General features: G+C 41.4%; 1 protein-coding gene across 1 annotated transcript in view; it reads right to left on the bottom strand.

The window, feature by feature from the left end:
* Positions 1 to 1,199: 1,199 nt before the first annotated feature.
* LOC311231694 (solute carrier family 22 member 7-like) overlaps positions 1,200 to 19,607 on the bottom strand; it is a gene marked incomplete at both ends in the record, with an annotated part of 142,872 nt that continues 124,464 nt past the window's right edge. The window contains one exon of the mRNA XM_084318322.1: positions 1,200 to 1,233. Coding sequence (XP_084174448.1) covers positions 1,200 to 1,233 — 34 coding nt within the window. The remainder of the gene's footprint in view (positions 1,234 to 19,607) is intronic.

Here is a 19,607-nt window from a genome sequence, read left to right on the forward strand (position 1 = left end):
CCTCTCTTCCCACTGCTCTCTGTGCATCATCTCGATCGCTTCACGTCCACCGCTGCCGCCATCTTGTCCGCCGCCACCATCTCGTACACGCACGTACCGAGCGCTCTGTTCACGCTTCTTTCTGCATGCTTTGTCTGCATGCCCCGTGCTTTTACAGAAACTACACCAAACAGTCTTTGTGCAGTTATCTTTCCAGTGACCCTTTTCTCCGCATCGTCAACACGCCAGCTCCGTCGGGGTTTGGTCTTCTTCCTTGGTGCCGCCCGGGCCTTCAGTACCCTCTCTCCCGCCTCCTTGGCGACCGGGTCTGAGTCTTCTGAGGCCTTGAAGTTCCACAGCTTGGCCTTGAACTCCCCCAGCGACATGTCTGCTGAACCGTGCGTCACCAACAGCGTGAATGGTTTATACATCTCCGGTAGTCCCCTCATAACCATCGCCATCATCAGTCCCTCGCTTGGTGCTTCACCTACACTCTTGAGCGCCGTGATGATCTGTTCCGCCCTGATGATACCGCGCAGGTGATTGATTGAATGAAAATTGTATTAACAGATTGCAGAATGGGTACAATACAGTACGGCTCAATACACACAATTTTTAAGGGGATGCAGACCAGAGAAAGACTTTCGTCTTGTTTACATCAGGGTCCCCCGTTTTCAATTCATAATGAATTGTAAGTAAGGGTACAATTAGCACCGTGCAATCCATTCTTTGTGGATCTAGCCCTCAGTTCAGTAGTACTAATTTATATATTTTATACCCAGTTGAATCACCTGTACATTGTATATTACTATTGCACTTTACTGTTACATTTGCACTTTGGTTGGATGCCAAACCTCTTTTCGTTGTACTGTACTTGTGCTGTATGGCATGCACCATGCTCAGCGTACAGACAAAACAAGGGAGACCACACAAGTACTTGAGGATTTTAAAGAAAAGTAATTTAATTAAGCTATGAAACTATTTACAAAAAAGGAATTAAAGAATGAGTGGATCAGTAATATCAGTGATGTAGTGAGTGCATGGATGAGTCAGTGTGTGGTGTGTGTAAGTGATAAGATGAGAAACAAACAAACCAAACAAAACAAAAGGTCATGACCAGCTTGGAGGAGAGAAACAGCCAAAATGGAGAAGCCAGTCCTTTTACACAGGTATGACTCATCCTCCTGTGTCTGATTGCCAGGCTGTGAATGACAGACAGGTTAATTCAGATATCCAGGTTTATCCTTAGTCAACCTGTAGGAGAGGGATGGGGTTGTCACATGTATAATGACAATATATTTGAATCAGTGGCGGCTGCTGACCAAATTTTTTGGTGAAGCACAAATTATTATATTATATTATATGTTAAATTATATTTTTAAAACATCCCCCAGTGTGTGTGTCAGTGGTGGCTGTGAGTTACAAATATTGGGGAGGACGCGAGAGATACATTTTTTTTTTTATAAAGAAGTACAGACACACAGTGTGGTTATGAAGACAGCAGACAGACACTACAGTTAAAGACAACATGCACTAGTAAAATACCTTGGAGTAACTCTTGACACACACACCTCACTTACAAACATCACATCAATAGCTTAGTCAAGAAGGTAAATCAAAAACTATTTGTTTACAGCCAGATCATCAGACCATTTCTCACCATCACTGTTTCAAACACATATTTACATGCAATTTTTCTTTCACCAATATCTTACTGTCTCCCAATCTGGTCCCTCACAACAAAGGAAATTATAGGAAATTATATGGGTAGGCGAGGTGGGGGAAACTGTACAACTGTACAAGCAAAACTGTACATTGGAATATCGACGAAACCATACTTGGTAGAAGAGGGTCTCGTGTATTCTTGGGTTAGGTCATTTACTGTACATTGGAGGGGGTTGGGTTAGGACATTACATTCACATCACTCAGCACTATAGGAAATGAACGACACACACACGCGAGTGCACACACACACACACACACACACACACACACACACACACACACACACACACACACACACACACACACACACGCACACACAGAGGCCAGGCCACAGCGGACCCACAGCCAATTAATTCATAATCAAGACTCCAACTCAATATCAATAACCACAGCGTGCGTCGCCAACACACACTCACATCATGCGCCGCACGTCGCCAACACACACACACAAGAGTCAAGAGTCACTTTATTGTCCCATCAGCTGGGAAATTTGTCTTGGGCTTACACCCACTACAGCCACAGACACATACATACAGACATGACACAGCACAACTGACTCCAAACAATACACAATATAAAAGATACAGTAAAGTACCTGCACAGCAGGATGTCTGGCAACACAAAATTAGAATAGTATACACAAATAATATAATATTAATATTATAATATTATAGTATACACGATAATATAGCAACCAAATATCCGTTCGATAGTTGCCCTTTATCTGGCACTATTTAAAAGTTTAACTGAGATCGGAATAAAGGAGTTTTTAAACCTATTTAGTCTAGAGCGTGGAACTCTAAACCTCCTCCCAGAGGGCAGTACTGTAGCTCATACTCGGCATGTAAGACATGGGAGGGGTCCGAGACTATTCTATTGGCTTGCCTTAGAGTAGCCTGTTCAAAAATAGACTGTAGGGATGGGTGACCTTTCACCCCTATGATCTTCCATGCAGTCTACATCAGACGGACCAGTTTGGACTTTAATTGTACAGACAGGTTACCAAACCAAGCTGTAATACCGTATCTGATGAGACTCTCTAATACAGATTGGTAGAAAAGTAACATACATTTTTGATCTACACCATGCACTCTAAGGCGACGTAGAAAGTGCAGTCGTTGTTGTAGTCTGCTACACAGGCTATCTACATGGGTGTTCCAGGTTAGTGTGTTATCGACAAAAATCCCAAGATATTTATATGAAGAGACCTGTGAGATGGACTGTGTGAGGATGACCACAGGCCTGTGGTCCCCAACACCTCTGGGGTCAAACACCATCTCCTCAGTGTTCTTAACATTAAAACCAGACAGTTATTGTCGCACCAGTTTACAAACATCTGGATTTCCAAATAATAGTCAGCTAGGTCACTGTCATTCTTAATTAGAGCTAAAATGGCAGTGTCATCAGAAAATTTTATGAAGCGGTTGTTAGGATACAGTAGATGCTTCTGCACTCGTTCGTATACAATGTAAAAAGCACAGGTGAACTTACTATACCCTGGGGAGCTCCAGTGCTCAGGGTTCTAGATTCTGAAAGAGTGCCGTTAACACTGACCCGCTGTGTACGGTTAGTTAAAAAGGAATGATACCATTTTATAATGAGAGGGTGGACATTAAGTCCATTCAACTTCTCAATTAAAAGGTGCGGCTGTATCGTATTAAAAGCTGAACTAAAATCTACAAATAAAAGGACGGGATGGGTTAGGCGCAGAGACTCAATCGCATCGGCGACTGAGGAAAGACAATGCATGTGTGTGTGTGTGTGTGTGTATCCCGGTGTGTGCCACTCCAATTGCATGTCCAGTTTGTTGCATGCCGAATAAAGACCCCCTAAAGAGGTCCTGCATTACACACGCAAGGCCACAGCGGGCCAATTAATTCATAATCAACACAGGCCTGCCCCATACAGCTACTAAATATAAAAAATAAAAAATGTCACTCACCATTGACAACTTACGTCTTACGAGGAAATAGTGTCCCTCGTAAATAGACTCTGTTGACAGAGTCAGCTATGGAGCGACAATAATGTGTTCATGACGACAAGGTTTCTCTTTAGCCTTTGGCGTGGTTTATTTCACATTGCACCCAACAGTACACATGAGTCTACTACTTGACCTGAACCCCAGAACCCACCTCACCCCTGCCCACTTTGACAACCTAGGATGGCTTAGAGTAGACGACAGAGTACAGCAACTTGCAATGGGCCTGGTCTACAAGATACACTATACGACCGGGGTGCCCATGTACATGTCAAAATACTTCCCAAAGGTCAGTGAATACCACAACCACTACACCAGAGGAAGCTCAACAAATCATGTTAAACCCAGATTCGGCTGAAACAAGGGACTAAACACGTTTTGCAATTATGCCACAACAATGTGGAACGCCCTACCCAAAGCTGTAAAGGAATGTGAATCCCTGCCCACATTCAAAACCGCTCTTAAAGAGCACCTACGGGAGGCTGCAATTCTAAACTGGCCACCGTAAATGCCCAAAACCCCCACCACCTCCTAATAGACAGTCTCCTCCCCACCGCATGTATATATTCCCTCCCCGCCGTATGTATATTTCTCTCCCACCCACCCACCCCCTCCTAATGTACAGTCCCCTCCCCATCATATGTATATACTCTGTCAGGATCTAGGGGTAACAGTACTGTATATTTGAATACCGTTTATGTCACAAATGTATCAGTACTAAATACCTATATGTCCCTATGCCATAAATGTCATGTATGTTGTGTATGTCATAAATGTCTATATGAATTGAAAATGGGGGACCCTGATGGAAACAAGACAAACTTCTTTCTCAGGTCTGAATCCCCTTAACAATTGTATGTATTGAGCCGTACTGTATTGTACCCATTCTGCAATCTGTTAAATAAAGTTTTCATTCATTCATTCATTCAGTCCTTCTCTTGTGAGAGCGACGGAGGAAGAGAGTGAAGGGGGAGGTAACATCTCCTTTTATACTTCTTACCTGGCATCAGCTACAATAGCTACGCCTATAGCGCCCTCTTGTGGAAACAGTTAGACAGTTACATGCAATCATACATAACATCTAACTTCAACACTCCCACTTATGGTTGTCTCGTATACTGTACAACTTTTCCAAAAACATCTTTCAAAGAAAATAATACAGTTCAGAACATCAAAAAGAATATGGCAGTCAATATTACACAACAGGCAATATTTACACACCAAACATGACCTCTGCAAATCTTCTCAATTTCAGTTTGGAGACAGGCTTTGTCATAGCGTCTGCTACCATGTCATCTGTAGGACAATAAACAAGTGTCATCCTTTCTTCCCTGATGACAGATCTGATGAAGTGATATTTTATATCCACATGTTTACACCTCTGTCGGCACACAGGGTTTCTAGCAATTGCAATGGTTCCCTGATTGTCTTCATAAACAACAGTTTTCTTATATACATAGGTATCCATTCCTTCGAGCAGTTGTTCTAGATAAATACATTCCTGTATTGTCATAGCTAGAGCCATGCATTCGGCTTCACAAGTTGACAGTGCCACTGTGGGCTGTTTCTTTGTTTTCCACGAAACCAGTGAGCTGTCTGTGTTCAAACTCACACAATACCCTGTAGTACTTCTTCTGTCTGTGGCATCTGCCGCCCCATCTGCATCACTGTAGGCTTTAAGCCATAAGCCCTCGCTGCTCTTTCTGAAACAAAGCTGTTTATCTGCTGTACCTTTGAGATAACGAAAAACATGTTTTGCTGTAATCCAGTGCTCCTCTGTGGGGTCAGCAAAATGCTGTGACAATTTACTCACTACAAAACATAGGTCAGGGCGAGTACATGTTGTCAAATAAATGAGGCTACCTACAGCTTCTCTGTACATTTTTACATTTGTCAATTTCTGAGCATCCTCTTGGTAGTCTAGTTTTTGATCACATGGTGTTTCCCTTGTTCTACATTCTTGCATGTCAAAACGTTTCAGGATCTTCTCCAAATATCTCTTCTGGGATATTTTTATTTTTATATTTTTATCTTTCATTTTGAATCTGGTGGAGAGCATACTTTTCACCTGCTCTAGGTTTCTAGTGTTGTCTGCCGCAATGATCAAATTATCCGCTTCTGTATTTAAACATAGAATCCACTTCTGTATTTAAACATGGAATCCACTCCTGTATTTAAACATGGAATCCACTCCTTCTGTATTTAAACATGGAGTACCCTCCTTCTGTATTTAAACATGTAGCTACCCTCCTTCTGTATTTAAACATGGAGTACCCTCCTTCTGTATTTAAACATTTAGCTACAAACCTGGCTTTGTACTTGCCGTGGCCTTCAATACACTCCTTGATTGAGTACACCCATTTTCCTCCCACTGTCTGTCTGCCCTCTGGTAACTTGGTTAGAGTAAAGGTGTGGTTGTCCTCTAGGGACCTCATCTCCTCATCCATTGCTCTCTCCCATTTCCTTGATTCAGGGGACACCATCGCCTCTTTAAAGGTCTGAGGTACTCCACTCACTACTCTGTAGCAGTAATCAATGCTGGTAAGTGTACTGTCATCCTCGTCACTTTCTCTCCGGGCATAGTCTTTCAGATACTTTGGGGGTTTGTGTTCCCGTGAGGGATACCTCCCACTGCATGAGGCACGTGATGTCACCCTCGGGTGCTCCTCGTCATCATCCTCTGGGGGTTGCTGACTGTCTGTCTGCACGACTGTGCTAAGTACACTAGGCTGAGGTGTCTCTGTTTCTTCACACCTTACTCTGGAGTCCAGCTCTGGCTCCTCTGTCTGTGTCTCGTTCTCACATGTTGTCTTTGTGACAAATTTGACTAGCCTGTGTTTTTGCACTTTCCCTTTACCGGGATAATAGACTAGAAAAGCGGGGCTTCCTTTGTCGTGCCCTACAAAGAGTCCTTTTTCACATCTGGACTCGAGCTTTCCTCTGTCCTGCTGGTAAGCATAACACACTGTTCCAAATTTGTGTATTCTAGCTAGATTACACTTTTTCCCTGTCAGTGCTGTATACGGGGTGGTGCCCGTGTGCTTATTAAAACACTGGTGTAAGCGGCTTCTTGTACCGCATAATGCCATAGACTCTTAGGTAAGTCACCATCTATTAGCTTACACCTAGCCATTTCGAAAAGAGTACGTCCTTCCCTCTCTGCCACCCCGTTCTGGTGCGGGGAGTACGGACATGACGTCTTGTGTCTTATTTTGTTCCTTCTCAACAGTGATTGGAACTCTCTATTTGTGAACTCGGTTCCGTTGTCGGACCTCAAGCATCTTATGTTGCCATAAGGGGCTACATCTGCAAGGAATTTCTCCGTGGCCTGGAGTGTGTCACTCTTTGCTTTGAGAAAGTAAACAAACACTGCCCCTGTACACATATCTGTAAACGACTGTACATATTTAAAGCCACCTATGGACTCGTTGATTTGATTTTGATTTTATTACGGATCCCCATTAGCTGGTGCCATGGCAACCAGCTAGTCTTCCTGGGGTCCACACAAAAAACATACAAAAACAATTGTTGCAAAACAGAATTATTAAAAGCCAGTACTCAACATACAATACACAATGAAACTAACAATTAAGATGGCTAAAATTACATGCAAGCAAAGAAACAGAAAACAAAAAACAAAACAAAACAAAATACAAAATACAGTGTTAAATACAATTTAAGATTGTTTTTAAAATTGAATATTTTTAAGAATTGCTTTTAGAATGCTCATCAATGTTACTAATTATTAAAAGCCAGTACTCAACATACAATACACAATGAAACTAACAATTAAGATGGCTAAAATTACATGCAAGCAAAGAAACAGAGAACAAAAAAACAAAACAAAATACAAAATACAGTTGCTTACTGGACCGGCTAGATCTGTGTTAACTAGCTCAAGTGGTACCTTTACTTTTTCTGTGGGACTTCTGTTTCTCGATTGAGTAAACTTCCCCTTTATGCACACTTCACATTCTTCGTCAGGTCTACGCTTTTCACCTTTAATGTGCATGCCTTCTGTCACTGCTTGCAGTTTCAGTAAATCCTCGTAATTACAATGACCCATGATCTCATGCCATGTCTGAATATCGTGACTGACAGTCACATTACACATATCATTATTATTACACTTATCGTCATCATTACACTCTGTTTGTAGATAATACATTCTCTTGTACACCTCTATGTTAAATCGCGTACCGTCAGGCTCTACAAGAACATCTTTACCTTCATTGAAGAATACTTTGGCACCGTTCGCAGTAGCAGATTTTACAGAGAATAGTTCTTGTGGGAACGAGGGTATGTAGAGAGCGTTCTTTAACGTCACTGTACACCGGCGCCCCTCACTGTCTATGAGGCATACCTGTGCGTCTCCTCTCCCTTGCGCCAACCCGTAAGTGCGCTTCCCATCTGCCAACTCCATGCTGTGTCTCTCCGGCTCGAAGGTGTTGTCAAAGTTCTTGAATCGATTCCTGTCGTTGATGACGTGGGACGACGCACCTGTGTCCACGATCAGTCCCTTCCTTTGGGCCTGCTGCTGCTGCGTTGGCTGGGTGACGTACGCTGTCTGCGCCCCGAAGATGAAGTCCTCTCGTCCCGCTACTCTCCGGGCGTCATCTCGACTCGTCTCACGTCCAACGTCGTCGCCATCTTGTCCACAGCCGCCATCTTGTCCATGCGCGTACCGTGCGCTCTGGTCGCGTTTCTTTCTGCACACTTTGTCTGTGTGCCCCGTGGATTTGCAGAAGCTACACCAAACAGTCTTTGTGGAGTTATCTTTCCGGTGCCCTTTTTCTCCGCATCGCCAACACGCCAGCTCCGTTGTGGGTCTGGTCTTCTCTCTCGGTGCCGCCCGGGCCTTCAGCACCCTCTCTCCCGCCTCCGCGGCGACTGGGTGTGTGTCTTCTGAGGCCTCAAAGTTCCACAACTTGGCCTTGAACTCTCCCAGCGACATGTCCGCTGAACCGTGTGTCACCAGTAGTGTGAGCGGTTTGTACAGCTCCGGTAGTCCCCTCATAACCATCGCCATCATTAGTCCATCGCTTGGTGCTTCTCCTGCACTCTTAAGCGCCGTAATGATCTGCTCAGCTCTGATGACGTATTTGGTCACAGTCTCGGTGTGCGCCTTCTTCAGCGCGGTTAGTGTTATGTAGAGGGATACGATTCGGGGTCTTCCCCGTCCGATATAATGTTCTCTCAACACTTTCAGGCTCTCTCGGCCTTTGTCCTTAGTGTCGCGGAATATCAGCCCCAAGCTTGTGTCGTCTAGCAGTGGTGCTAACTCGCAGTATGCGTCTGCATTTTGCTTGGTGTCCAGGGCTTGCGCGGCCGCCGTTACTTCTCCCTCGTGGGGGCCATCAAGATCGTTGTCTTCAGTCCCACACCGTGCATGCAGCACAACATTCGCTCTTCCCAGAGCTCATAGTCCTCTGCTCTTCTGTTGAACAAGGGCCATTTGCTCTTTCCTTTGGTCGCCATCCCTTTTTGATAGCGTAGCTTTAGCTCCCGTTAGCTTAGCTTTAGCCACGCGGTGCTCCCGGTGCTAAACTAGCCTATACTTCAGCTAAACTTGCTACCCTTATTATTTCGCCCCTGCGTGATCTGGGCCCATAACCTGTTGACAGAGTCAGCTATGGAGCGACAATAATGTGTTCATGACGACAAGGTTTCTCTTTAGCCTTTGGCGTGATTTATTTCACATTGCACCCAACAGTACACATGAGTCCTTCTCTTGTGAGAGCGACGGAGGAAGAGAGTGAAGGGGGAGGTAACATCTCCTTTTATACTTCTCACCTGGTGTCAGCTACAATAGCTACGCCTATAGCGCCCTCTTGTGGAAACAGTTAGACAGTTACATGCAATCATACATAACATCTAACTTCAACAGACTCCCTCCTATCTGATCACTTGTAAATTAAATCCATCCTTCGATATTTTCTGATGAAAAAGGTCTCCATTCGTCTTCCCCAGCCAGCCCACTCAGAGCGAGACTAAGTCGGCCCGTCTGACCTGGTAGTCCGATAACCTTGGTCGTGGGGGTCTATCTGGGGTTGCTTGGTAGGTTTCAATGCAACTCCCGGTTCTCCCTGGCCACAGGTAAACACATGTTTCGCGAATCCTCCCCCAGACTCCTTATACTACCTCCGATTCCTGTACAAAGAGTTGTGTTGACGCCTCCGCCCTTTCCGTCTCATTAGGTGGCGCCAATCTCTGATTGGATCTTAAGTTTGTCAACACAATGTGGCACGGCGTGAACGCCAATCAATCAAGTGCGCCTAACCTCACTACCCGCCTTTTTAAAACTTAAATACCCTATTTTGATTGGATAATTATATTCTTAAGCCCAACCCGTGCAATCTTTTTGCAGTGACTGATTGACAGCTGGCCATTATGTGTTACTGTTATGGGATCAGGCCAGGTCAGAGAGCTAAAAGCTGTCACTTGGACATTTTTGAAGAAAAAATTATTCACTGGCATTGTTTTTTTCACAGAGGAAAACATTTATAATAAAAAATTATAATAATAATAATAATAATAATAATAATAATAATAATAATAATAATAATAATAATAATAATAATAATAATAATAATAATAATAATAATAATAATAATAATAATAATAATAATAATAATAATAATAATAATAATAATAATAATAATAATAATAATAATAATAATAATAATTAAAAAAAAATATATATAATATATATATATATTAACCCTTTATCTGCCAGGGATTATTCTGATCTTAATCACCTCTCTGCCACCACTGTAAGTCTATGGAGATGTTCCCCTTCTTTGCAGGGCTATAACTTTTTAAATTGTATTGCTAAATTGACATTACTATGGCCCATTCAACGTCAAGTATCTATCGTTTAGGATGTAGCAACGTTCTACTTTTTCATTTACATATTCATACTAAAATACGGTCTAAAGTATAAATATGTTTTTATCGTTTTCTGCAGCATTCTGCATAACGTGAGTTATAGCCATAAATACATATATTAGATCATCAAATGTAGTTTGATACCGATTGACGTCAGATTAAAAATTTCAATTGTACAAGGTCCTAAACGTCATGCCTCATCATCTGCTGGTGACCGGAGGGGGGGGGGGTTATAAGTCCGTGGCCGACGTTAAATCATTTATGTAGTATGGGTGATACATAGATCAGAGCAGTTTGTATGGACAATAATAATCAAACACGCTGAAACTCACCGCAGCTTCCTCGTAGCGATGGGGGATGCTACTGGAGCAAAAATATCGTTATTATGGGATGTCGATCTTGTTGGTCCAGTTCCAGGTTGTATAATACTATATACGTCCAAATCATGTTGTTCATCGAGTTATTGGCAACGGATCGCTATCCAGTGTATCAAGCTGGAGTCCGGACGAAATATGGGTGAGCACCACTTCCGGCTGCTCACTTCCGGTTTTGGCACCTCACCAATCGGCCACCAGATGGCGGTCTTGCACCGTTGGAGAGTTGAGAGGAGCTCTACAGCACCCGTCAAGTCTCCGTGGGTGAAATATGATTGCCATGACACATTTTTTAAATATTGATCTCAAAGATGCTGTACGACGTAATTGGCAGATTACGCATGGCGAGGAATGACGTCTAAACACGTCATTGGCGATTAAAGGGTTAATAATATTTTTTTTTTTGACTGTATATTACTAGTGAAGTACTGCCTCACTAGTTGTCATGCAATAACCTGCACTGATTTTAATCCAATCTAGTACATGATAAGACCAGTGTTTGTGAAGTGTTGGTGTCGTGATTAGCAACTCATAGTGGTCTGTTGTCTACACTTATGTCATGTTTTTGATAAGTAGACACAGAGGGCTCAACAGTCGACACTAAAAGACAAGTTGCAAAGGAGAGTAATAGTCCAGTCATTATATGAAAAAACCTAGGACAAATTGCAACAGTAGCAAACTCAACTGATTTTGTATCCTCATTATGTCCTTAGTGAGGGAAAAAAAGTCCCAAGGAATCCCATCATGGGAACGTTTTGAAAACGACCTATATATATTCATATCGAAAAATGCCTGTTATAACATAGTGGTGAAAATTTTACTTTTAGATATCACTATAAAAACTCACAAGCTGATTACACACAAAAGGGACAAGAAAAAAAGTCAATCACAACTTCATTGAATTATTCTGTTTACTCATGCAAATCACACATTATCTTATTTGATATGCACCAATTAGCATACACGCCAGAACTAATCAAAACATTTGATAAAGACGTTTTTTTCTTCTTGGAATATTAGTAGATAGGCTCTGTGGAGCTCACTCCACGAGGATGGGGCTCAAGGGTTTATGTCCGTGGGGATAGGTCCATGGAGATGTTTTTTTTTTTATAATAGGCGGAAACTACATATTTGTACAGCATGCAAAACACTACATGATTCTTGCACAAAACTACATGGGCTTAACATAAATTTGGTATGTCTGTATAGGGGAGGCTTGTAGGTACCCATGTAACCCATTTCCATTAACATATATTGAGGTAGAAGGCCAAGGGACCATTTGAAAAATGGTGATGGCCATATTTCCCTCCCCAAAAAATCGTCTTAACTTTGAATAATTAGGAATGTAGCCCCCTTTCCAATGAGGTAACATGACATGGTTGGTCTCATTGGAAACCCGAGGTTGTCTAGAATCAAATGGTATCTTTACTTTTGAGCTACCTCAAAATTTGAACGCGTCACAATCTCTGAAAGACAGTGTCGTCAGTGATCCTGCCAGCAATCAAGTATATTGAAAAAGAATTTCCCATGATGGGATTCCTTGGGACTTTTTTTCTCTCACTAAAGACATATTGAGGATACAAAATCAGTTGAGTTTGCTAATGTTGCAATTTGTCCTAGGTTTAGCCTAATTCTGGCCTATAATGACTGGACTATAGGGGTAACAAAACATTGAAAAAAAACACATTTCCCATGATGGGATTCCTTGGGACTTTTTTTCTCTCACTAAAGACATATTGAGGATAGAAAATCAGTTGAGTTTGCTAATGTTGCAATTTGTCCTAGGTTTAGCCTAATTCTGGCCTATAATGCAGTAGGAGTTAGATCATTTTGTGTACTGTACTGTGTAGGGACTGTCCTGCTCCACTAGGGGCAGGCTTTTCTCATTCACTAGGCTGGGGGCGGGGCTGGCTTTTCTAATTCACAGGAGCGATCTTTTCTACTCTACGTTGGCTTTGAGAGTTGTGAATGAATGAATGAATGAAAACTTTATTTAACAGATTGCAGAATGGGTACAATACAGTACGGCTCAATACATACAATTGTTAAGGGGATGCAGACCTGAGAAAGACGTTTGTCTTGTTTCCATCAGGGTCCCCCATTTTCAATTCATATAGACATTTATGACATACACAACATACATGACATTTATGGCATAGGGTATTAGGGACATATAGGTATTTAGTACTGATACATTTGTAAATTGTGACATAACCGGTATTCAAATATACAGTACTGTTACCCCTAGATCCTGACAGAGTATATACATATGATGGGGAGGGGACTGTACATTCAAGTTTCAAGTTCAAGTTTCTTTAATAGTTGTCATACAGAAGTACAGAATACTTTTGTACAAAATGCTTCTTACTGTTGCGCTCCAGAGACTGTGCAAGACAAGATAAGTATGAAATAAAATAACATAGTAAAATTAGAAGTAAAAAAATGAGGTCACAGTGTTCAGTTTAGATATATGTACAATGTTCGATGCAGAATAGACGTAGTTACCATACAATATACAATACTGTGCAGTGTACTAATATACAATACTATATAGTGCAAGGCAGAAATGGAGAAATGGGACGAGGTGCAATTTAGGTACAATTCACAGTAGGTGTACGAGTTGTAGTGCAAATCCTTTATCAATAAATATAAAGTGTAAGTGTGTTTGTGTGATCTAAAGTGTGGAGAGTGGGTGCTGCAGTGTGTTGTTTGTTTGAGTGAGTGTGTGCGTGTGGGTGTGTGTGCTGTGTGCATTTGATGGTTGTTGCATAGTGATTATTGTTCGTTTAGCGATTATTGTTCGTTTAGCAGCCTGATGGCCTGGGGATAGAAGCTTCTTCTGAGTCTTTCTGTGCTCGCCTTAAGACTCCGGTATCGCTTGCCTGACCGCAGCAGTTCAAAGAGGCAGTTGTTCGGGTGGCTCGAGTAAATAACACCATGCTAAAATTTACCAGACCTGAAAAATCTAAGCAAATGAATAAAGGGAAGATGATTAAACAGAAGGTTTTGTAGATACAGTACTGAATTCTGCCATCTTTTTTATAATGTAAATTTCTCCACCATTTTTCATCATATTGCAACACCGTTTTTTGCAAGACGTTCACAGAAAGGTAGAGAAACTAACTGCGTTCTGTTTTATGGCAATAACGTTCAGGTTTGTGGGAGATAATCCCAAAAAATAAGAGAAATTAAAAAGTAAATCCAGAAGTCAGATGATTGACAGGGGCTGGTGTGAGCTGGGTAGGGTAGTTTTTCGAAATTTGAAAGCCCTGAGTCTCTTCCTTCAAAAGACTACACTCACTTTTGGCTGTGCCACTTCCTCCTGTCAATATGCGCCGGTTTCCGACTCAATGCCCTGAGATTTCTATAATCTTATATTTCACTAATAACAGTTAAAATAATTGGTAAACAAACATAATGCTGAAAATATACACTTTTACTGTATATCTCGGGCTTAAGAGGTTAACCCTGTGAGGCCCAAATTAAAAAGAAATTAGCAACTTCAGAGGCCAGAGGGTGGGACATATAAACACATTTACTATCAAATAGCATTGTGAGGCTGAACAACAGGACCAATTGACTATACATGTGCTTAAAGGGGAACTATCTTATAAATGGCTTTTTTCAGTGTTTACCATTGTTTCTTAGCTATGTGGACTTATATTAATAGGATATATGTCTCTAATTCTCATATTGGCGAATTCTTCCAATTCTCCTCTCACAATATTCACCCTCACTGAACTGAGTCATCTGAAAATGTGCATATCTGTGATGTCAGAGATTTCTCAGCTGCATAATAATGTGGCAGTTGATGTGGCAGTTGGCACCAGGCCACACAGTGGTTGGAGCCCAGCCTCAAAACGGCTTAAGATCTTGAGGTAGAAAAATGCGGTTTTTAGTACTTGATTAGAAATACAAAACAATGCATTTTTTTTGAAAAAAACCTAGGTGTTCCATAGACTCACAGGAATTGTGTAAAAGTGCCCAAATAGTGAAAGAAATAGTAAAATAGTTCCCCTTTAACATTTTTTAAATAAACATTATTTTTTTAAATGGCTAAAAGTGATTTTGTAATTTTGCAACCGTGGGTCTCACAGGGTACTTTTAACCCTGTGAGGCCCAAATAAAAAAGACATTAGCAACTTCAGAGGCCAGAGGGTGAGACCTATAAACACATGAAGGGTGCCGTGACTGAAAAAAAAGGTTGAGAAACGCTGGTATATGGTGTGGCTCTTTGTGGTACCACAGTCATTTTTTTGTGGCTCTTAGTCTCTGACTGGTTGGCCACCCCTGCTGTAGGTTGTATGTGGGAGGGGGGCGGGGGGCTGCGTCGCCCACAGTATTTGGTTAACGTTACTGTGGGAAGTTATGCTGTAGGTTGTGTATGGGGGCGGGGGGGGGGGGTACGTCGTCCACGGTCTATTTAACGTTATGTACAGTAGTTGTGTTTGATTGATTGAAAACTTTATTAACAGATTGCAGAATGGGTACAGTACAGTACATAGATGTAGCAGTACTGTCTATCTGTATGTCATGTATGTCTGTCCTGATGAATTGAAAATGGGGGACCCTGATGTAAACAAGACGAAAGTATTTCTCTGGTCTGCATCCCCTTAACAATTGTGTGTATTGAGCTGTACTATATTGTACCCATTCTGCAATCTGTTAATAAAGTTTTCAATCAATCAATCAAAACAGCTCAATACATACAATTGTTAAGGGGATGCAGACCAGAGAAAGACGTTTGTCTTGTTTACATCAGGGTCCCCCATTTTCAATTCATCATAAACAGGGGTGTAAAAAGTACCCAGAAATTATACTTTACTACTACTATTATACTAAGTACACTGTACAACTGTACAAGCAAAACTTTACATTGGAATATTGACGAAACCATACTTGGTCATTTACTGTACATTGGAGGGGGTTGGGTTAGGACATTTACAGGGTCCAGTTTCGAATTGCAGTCTCCCGTAGTTGCTCTTTGAGAGTGGTTTTGAAAGTGGGTAGTGATTCACATTCCTTTACAGCAGGGATCAGCAACCTTTTTGATACGAAGTGCCATTTTAAAATGTTCTTGTTAACCAGTGTGCCATATCAATGTTAAGGTTAATTATGAAACCACATCACAATGTAAATCTCCAACAGATCTGTAATTCTATTCCATCCACATAGGCAACGTGCATAGCAATAGTTTTAATAACCATTTTCCTCTCATAAATATATAAGAGAATGCTGCCGTCTTTATGAGATGCTTGCTTGCCATACCTGGACACATTCAGCCTTGTCTGCCTCATCCTTTAAAGTTCTCATGTTTGGTCTCAAAATGGCGTTTAACACTCAATGTTCGGCAAACAACAACAGACTGACCCTTCTCATTGGCTCTGACCATGAAATATCCCTGGTATATCAGTCAACCTACACTACCATAAATAACAGGCTGTGCAACTGCATGGGGAGGTAACTCAACATTTCCAAAAAGGTTCCTCTTACACATTTGCTAGTGTGCCATGTTGGTTTAGATAATGTGTACCAATGGTGGCACTCGTGCCTAAGGTTGCTGACCCCTGCTTTACAGCTTTGGGTAGGGAGTTCCATATCGATGTGGCATAATTGCGAACCGTGTTTAGTCCCTTGTTTGAGCCGAATCTGGGTTTAACATGATTTGTGGAGCTCCCTCTGGTGTTGTGATCGTGGTATTCACTGACCTTTGGGAAGTATTTTGACATGTACATGGGTACCTTAGTCGTATAGTGTATCTTGTTGACCAGGCCCATTGCAAGTTGCTGTACTCTGTCGTCTACTCTAAGCCATCCTAGGTTGTCAAAGTGGGCAGGGGTGAGGTGGGTTCTAGGAGTAAGGTCAAGCAGTAGTCTGACCAGTTTGTTTTGAGATCTGCCAGGTTATGACATTTATGCTTCTACCTAAAACCAGGTTATGTGAGTAGCTGGGATTGGTTCAGGTTCTGATATTGCTGTACAGGCCAAGATTTCACTGATCGCTTTAGTACTTAGACACATAGCACTATGTTGTATCCTCTCACCAGGCTCCAATGCAATGGGGCACATTTTCACATGATGTTGCTGTCAATGATGCATTATACAAAATGGTCATCAGTAGTGGCCACAGAAATAAACCCATATTCCATAATGGGACTTGAGTATACTGAATATTTGACCATACCAAATATCTCATATAAAAGGCCTTCTAGTAGGCCAGTTGACTAACTCATAATAATTAGCATCATATAGCCACAATACTAACTAACAATGCTTTACTTTTTCTCTTTCCTTGGCATGTCTCCCAGGGGGCCCGGAATCACTACTTACTGGTCTGTTTAGTCCTATCTCATTCCTCATCTCGCCTGCTCCATCCCTCATCTGCTGACTGTGGTCATCCTGTCCTGGGTGTGTTTGGTCTCCTGCTCCACTCTTCTTCAGGCTCTGTGATCCTGCACCTTTTTAGGGTGGAGGATATCGGCAGCCATTGGACGTGGTTGGCTGCCTGAATTTAGCTTAAGTCTATTGCTCTTTTTGCCCAACAAAGTAACTGCAATTTTTTTGAGGACCAGCACCATGAAAGGACAAGACAATCTGAATGTGTGCACATAACCTCACCATGCTCACTGAGAACACCTGCACAATGAGGATTACAGTTGATCACAAATGATGTGCTTGTTTATGTGTTGTGCTTGTAGTAGTAGTGTTAGCTTGTGTGCTATTTGATTGTTATTATTTACACTGTTTCTAAACAACTCCTAACTGATCAGAAAAAGATACTGGAATATGTTGTTTCTTTACACATATGTTGGATTATGTAATTGGTTTGTCTTTTTTATTGGTTTGTCATGACAAACCAATTACATAATCCAACATATGTGTAAAGAAACAACATATTCCAGTTAACGGTATATATTTTTTAATGATTCGTTACGGCGAAATCAATACTTCCATTTGTATAAATTGCATTAAGCGGACCTTAGTATTGCTGCCTGGCTGAGGGGCTTGTTGCGGCTCATGTGCATGCGCACGCTCGGCCAATCAGAGCAACGCGGAAGGGCTTGTTGCTTACCGAAAGTATTCACGCGGTTGGGGCTCCTTTTGCACAAATTACTGCATCAATACAGCTAAATATATACTTTTCCACGATATTCTAATTTATTGAGCTGCACCTGTACATCACTGTGCTCAGGAGGCAAAACGATGTCTAACATGCCTGCCATGTATCACAAACAGTACTGTATTTGCAAATCTGGTATGTCATAAATGTATAGATGTAGCAGTACTGTCTATCTGTATGTCATGTATCAAGTTTCAAGTTCAAGTTTCTTTAATAGTTGTCATACAGAAGTACAGAATACTTTTGCTAGACAAAAGATAAGTGAAATAAAATAGTATAGCATGTAAAAAAAATAGAAGTAAAAATAGAAGTCACGTACGTAGACACAGTGTAAGGGCCATATGAGTGTTTTGATTATGTCGGTAGCTTCTCCGATATATATATATATATTTTGTAATTGTGTTTAGTTTAAGGCACAATTAGGCGCCGGTGTGTAGAGGCCAAGGCCAACTTGTTGGATTTGTATTGCTAGAATATTAGAATTAATTTTGTCTAGAATAGTGTCTTATTTATGTTTGAACACTAGAGGGCTCACCGCCTCCATTATAGCCAGCTGGAAGTCATGAGATTACTTGAATGTAATTCAAGCATATATACCTTTAGGAGTTGAACATGAAGTAGTATTTTAACTTTGGGTGGAATAAAGTTTTAGAAACATTTGGGATGAATACACCTTTAAAGCTATTTGTGGGAATACACATACAAAAATAAAAACGAAAGAATGGAAAAACATGCAGAACTGATCGCTAATGCTGTCACGTCCCTGATGAAGATGAACAGGAGCACTTGGATTGGCAAGGTATTGTATTGGAGCGGACCCACGACAGGATGAAGGATGACAGGATGGGTCAAGCGCAGATGACATTTCAATGGCAACCCCCCCAAAGGAATGCGTGTGTGCTGCCCATCTCACATGTGTTACAAATAAAGACTTCATAGTCCCATTTCATTCATTTATTCATTCAAACGATTTGGGGTTATAAGCTTTAAAAGGATTTGGGGAAGACACCATAACACAATTGGGTATTCGAACCTTTAAAACCATTTGGGTGGAATACACCTTTAAAATTATTCGGGAAGACACATTTGGGTATTAGAACCTTTAAGACCATTTGGGTGGAATACACCTTTAAAATGATTCGGGAAGACACATTTGGGTATTAGAACCTTTAAAACCATTTGGGTGGAATACACCTTTAAAATTATTCGGGAAGACACATTTGGGTATTAGAACCTTTAAGACCATTTGGGTGGAATACACCTTTAAAATGATTCGGGAAGACACATTTGGGTATTAGAACCTTTAAAACCATTTGGGTGGAATACACCTTTAAAATGATTCGGGAAGACACATTTGGGTATTAGAACCTTTAAAACCATTTGGGTGGAATACAACTTTAACTGTCCTGCTACTGTTGCATCACTGTGATGTACTGTCCTGCTAACCATTTGGGTGGAATACACCTTTAACTGTCCTGCGACTGTACACCTACTGTACTGCTACTGTACACATACTGTACTGCTACTATACACCTACTGTACT

The sequence above is a fragment of the Notolepis coatsorum genome (genome assembly GCF_963971535.1).
Source record: "Notolepis coatsorum genome assembly, chromosome: 7".
Taxonomy (NCBI): domain Eukaryota; kingdom Metazoa; phylum Chordata; class Actinopteri; order Aulopiformes; family Paralepididae; genus Notolepis; species Notolepis coatsorum.